Source organism: Hordeum vulgare, chromosome 1H (genome assembly GCF_904849725.1).
Source record: "Hordeum vulgare subsp. vulgare chromosome 1H, MorexV3_pseudomolecules_assembly, whole genome shotgun sequence".
Taxonomy (NCBI): Eukaryota; Viridiplantae; Streptophyta; class Magnoliopsida; order Poales; family Poaceae; genus Hordeum; species Hordeum vulgare.
In genome coordinates, this window is record NC_058518.1 from 477,493,302 (window position 1) to 477,497,589 (window position 4,288).

A 4,288-nucleotide genomic window follows, 5' to 3' on the forward strand; every position below is an offset into this window, starting at 1 on the left:
TTTTACGCAAGAGGGTGCGGATAGTCTCACCAAGTCTCGAATAATCCATGGCTAGAAACTCTGAAAAAGTCCTCTTCACGGAAGGATGACATTCATGCAAATGAATATAAGCTACCAAAATTAATAATTAGATGGATATGAAACCACCACCACCAGCATTGGATCGGGCTCTTCGGAAGATGAATCTAGGCTTTGTAATCACCTCGGTCGGAGTTGTGAGCAAAAAGTTATAGAGGTTTTATTACCAGGGGCCCTCTGTTAATATAGTAATTACATCAAGGTCCTCGTTAGTTTTCTTTGTGAAAAGATTTTTTAACAGGAACAACGCGTCTCGGGCTCTCGGCCAATTTGGGCCGGTTTAGGCAGAAGCTCGAGGATCTTGTCTCTAGTACTACGTACATGTTAGCTTGAATCCACTAAAGCCTTGCATCAATATGTGTTTATGTAATACTCCCTCCGTCCAAAAGTAATTGTCCTAAAAATACATATAATGAAAGTATCTATAATTAAAATAAGTCTAGATACATTCATCTCTAGGACAAGTATTTTCGGACGGAGGTAGTATATATCAGCGGCAACAACCTTTTTTGTGCAACATTGGATTTGATATGTATCCTGGATCAAGTTTAGAACTTCTAATATGTTATGAACGAAGTTGTAAAAATACATACACTGCTTGCAGTCGGTGTCAAGTAGGCGCCGGCCGGCCGCCTTCCGAGCCTTAATCCCCACCGCTACGAAAGCGAGGAACCGCGCACACGCAGCTGGAAACCGGCGGCGCACCATCCATCGTCTCACGCACGCATGCATGCACGCACACACGCACGCCCTCGCGCGTGACGCCACGCCATGGTTACTCGCAAGTGTGCTCACACTGTCATCAACTTCAATAATAACCCCTTGGATTCCTCGTCCTATATATCCGTCGCCTCGCCCCCCTGCAGATCGACCTCCAACCACCCTCACCAACAACCCGCGGGTATATGCGCTCATCTTCTCATACGTACCACCCCGGCGATCTTGTGCGGCGGCCGGCCATGGAGGAGTTCGACGAAGCCGACGTCCTGTGGCCGGACCACCCCGGCGACGCAGATCGTGCCGGCGACCGCCACCAGCAGCAGCGTGGGTCATCCGCGATCAAGCCGCCCGGCCAGACCGACGCGGCGCGTCGTCCGGCGTGCTCCTCGTCGGCCCCGATGGGCATCCCCGTGATGATAAGGCCCGCGGCCACCATGTACCAGGGCTCGTGGGCGCGGAGGTACCACAGCGACGACGGGACGGCGTCGACGTTCGTGGCGCCGCACGAGATGGTGGCCCGGCGGCGGTGCGCGTCGGAGGAGGAGAGGTCGGTGTGCGTGGGGCAGGGGCGCACGCTCAAGGGCCGCGACCTCCGCTCCGTCCGCACCGCCGTGCTCCGCATGACCGGCTTCCTCGAGACCTGACGTGATTCCGTCGCAATTTACCAGTAAAATTCATTTCGTAGCAACCACCCAAGCAGTTTTGCGTGCCAATTAATAGTACTAGCCAGCCCATTTCCGCAGGTCGCCAAAAATAAAAACGAAATGGAATCGAATCGCCCGCTTGCATGCATGTATGGAGAGGATGACTTTTGCCAATATATATGAACATTGAAGCTCCAAACTCCAAACCCCAAACGATCTCCACCAGTTTTCGATACGTGCCTTTGCGTTGTACTCGTGTCGTGTGTGGCACTCCGGCGCCGTTCGTGGCTACCGGCGACAGACAGCGACGTCACACAATTACATTACATGACCACGGAATCTATGATCCAACCGGTTCCCGACGTCACGTCAAGCCGGAGCGGGGCGGATCGGCGCGCAGCAGCGGCGGGGCCGGTGAACGTGACGCGCTCCGATTTTTGGATTCTACGTACTGGCTATCACGGCTAGGCACCAATTTCCCTTTTGGAAGTCTCTTGTGCTCCATGCCACCAAACTCTGTTGTACGTTTCAGTTTGTTGGGGTAGTACGATAGGGCTTTTGCGCGCACAGGACACGACCGGCGCGCGGGACACAGGCAGGTTACGTGCGTCCGCGGGGCCCGAGTGCCTTTCGGGGGCGGCGGCTGTTTGTGCGATATAAGACGTGCGGTGCAGCGATGTCGATCTAGAAGCTCAGACAGAGCCAAATGTGTCCCACGGCCAACGCGTGCTTGGCAAGTACACAATCTGCACTCCATACCTTTTTTGCTTGTGTTGAAAGGTGCACTTCATACCTAGTAGTACTACGTACTTACAGACGAAATTCAAGTGGTTCGCTATCGCAGAGATCGTTACGTACCAAGCTGCATCCCGCTCGTGCATTTTTGTTAACTTGGCACAATCGTCCTCTCTCTCACTCCTGCATTTTTGTTAACTTAGAGCGTCTATAGCCGGACCCTTTAAACCCTCGTCAAACGTTCGGACAGGCCGTCCAGTCACTCACCGGTCATAAAAAAGTCGATTCAAATGGATCTCTCAGACCGGTCACAAACGTGTGGGCTGGCTCGCAACCCTCATTTTCAGTCCAAATAATGGATGGATATGGGGAGCCCGGGCGCAACCGGGCACGCCCGCCTGGCCCACACTAGCCCGCATCAATCCCACATATATTCATCTTCATCCGTTGGTCGGATCAAACCCTAGCCACTTCACTCCACTACCCTTCACTCCCATCCGCCATGAAGTTCACCGACGATCTCAGGCCTTTTCCGGCATGGCCTCGAGTGGATCCGAATTCGACCAGACCGGATCTGTCGACTAGGGGGTCGTCTCGTGCAGAGTGGAGGAGGCAACAAGGATTCACACTGCACTCCACCGCTCGTGTGAGGATGGTGCCTGGTCGACGAGAGGATCTGTCCATCGCGACTCCATAGCGTTGGCTCAAAAGACGCTCGGTTCCTCTCGGGAGGGATCATGCATCCATGTCCAGGCGGGCGGGTCCATCGACCGGACACGCGAACTTTGATTCCCACCGGGAACGAGCTGCCCGCCGTGGGAAGGAGATGACAAGGATCGCCGAGGCCTATCTCACGGACGAAATGGCGAAGGCGGAGGCGGAGGCGGAGGAAGCTGGTGCGGCGGCCAAGGCTGCCGCAGAGGAGGAAGCCTTTCGGACCCGCATTTTAAAGAAACGGTAGCGGCGGAACACGCGCGTCCTCACACGCGAACAGAATCGGACGGCCCGTTAAAAATAATGCCTGTCAAGAGAAATGATTGTGTTAAATTGGAACAATTGGGGCTTGGCGCAACCCAGGACAGTTCAAGACTTGGTGTGTCTCGTGCACACATTTCGTTCAAAAAATATCTTTTTTTTTAAAACCAAGCAATGGGAAGACAAAGTTAAGAACCTTGGGTGAAAAATAGGCCTAATCATTGTTTCATGCACGATGGTAAAGTTGGTGGTACGGGTATTGCTCTGTTCTAGAAAGAGAATTCTGAAATAAAATTAGTGTCATTTGGTTTGACGTACTTTGATGTGCTTGTCACTGATAATCCCCATGACCTAAGGTGGCATGGCACTTTTGCCTATGAAGAACCCCGTGCTCAAGAGAGAGAGGCATCACATGTGATCGTTGTTGATGCGAACAATTCCTAATGCAAAGAGAGGGATGATGCATGATGACTTTAACGAAGCAAAGTTGTAGATTGAACATATTTCTCGGTCTCACAGATTGGAAAGGCTTATGAAATTTTTAGTGACATGTTATGACGTAAAACGCCTTTGCCAATAGGATAATTTGAGAAGGTTTGGGGATGTGGGGACGGCTAGGCGGCATTGTGTCAAACCTCGGCTTTTTTTTTGAAATAGGCTTAGAGAAACTAGGCAAGGTATGGGTGATGGAACCATCGGAGAGGAGGGATACCATGGTTCCATGTATGTATAAGGAACTTGATGAACTTTTGTGTGAATCGAAGATATGCTTTTGCGTCACCGGTCTAGCAAAACTTGGTAGCAGGAGGGTGAGAAAAATATAAAAAAAAATCATCTTAAACCTTGTTGGAGGCGTAAGAAGATGACATCACCAAGCTTCCGGAATCATTTGGAGAACTTGATTGAGAAACATGAGATGATGCAAGTGGCATCCACCGACTTCTTGAAGGAGCTCCACATTTGTGATAATGGCGCCACCGTGGTAATCTCCTTGGGGCCATAGCTCCTACAAACATTTGTGATAAATCTCCACATTTGTGATAATGGCGCCACCGTGGTAATCTCCACATTTGTGATAAATCTTCTTGAAGGATTTAAAATATGTTTTAAAATGAAGTTGGGTATCACGAGTTGAT

At 51.0% G+C, this 4,288-nt stretch overlaps 1 protein-coding gene across 1 annotated transcript; it reads left to right on the forward strand.

Annotated features, from left to right (window-relative positions):
* Positions 1-881: 881 nt before the first annotated feature.
* Positions 882-1,648, forward strand: LOC123416114. The gene has a single exon (XM_045106779.1). It carries the CDS (start codon positions 984-986, stop codon positions 1,440-1,442), a length of 459 nt encoding a protein of 152 aa, XP_044962714.1. The 5' UTR covers positions 882-983; the 3' UTR covers positions 1,443-1,648.
* Positions 1,649-4,288: the final 2,640 nt, after the last annotated feature.

Bases quoted from the DNA above. Each gene is read 5' to 3' on its own strand.
- LOC123416114 (XM_045106779.1), top strand. From the start codon at position 984: ATGCGCTCATCTTCTCATACGTACCACCCCGGCGATCTTGTGCGGCGG.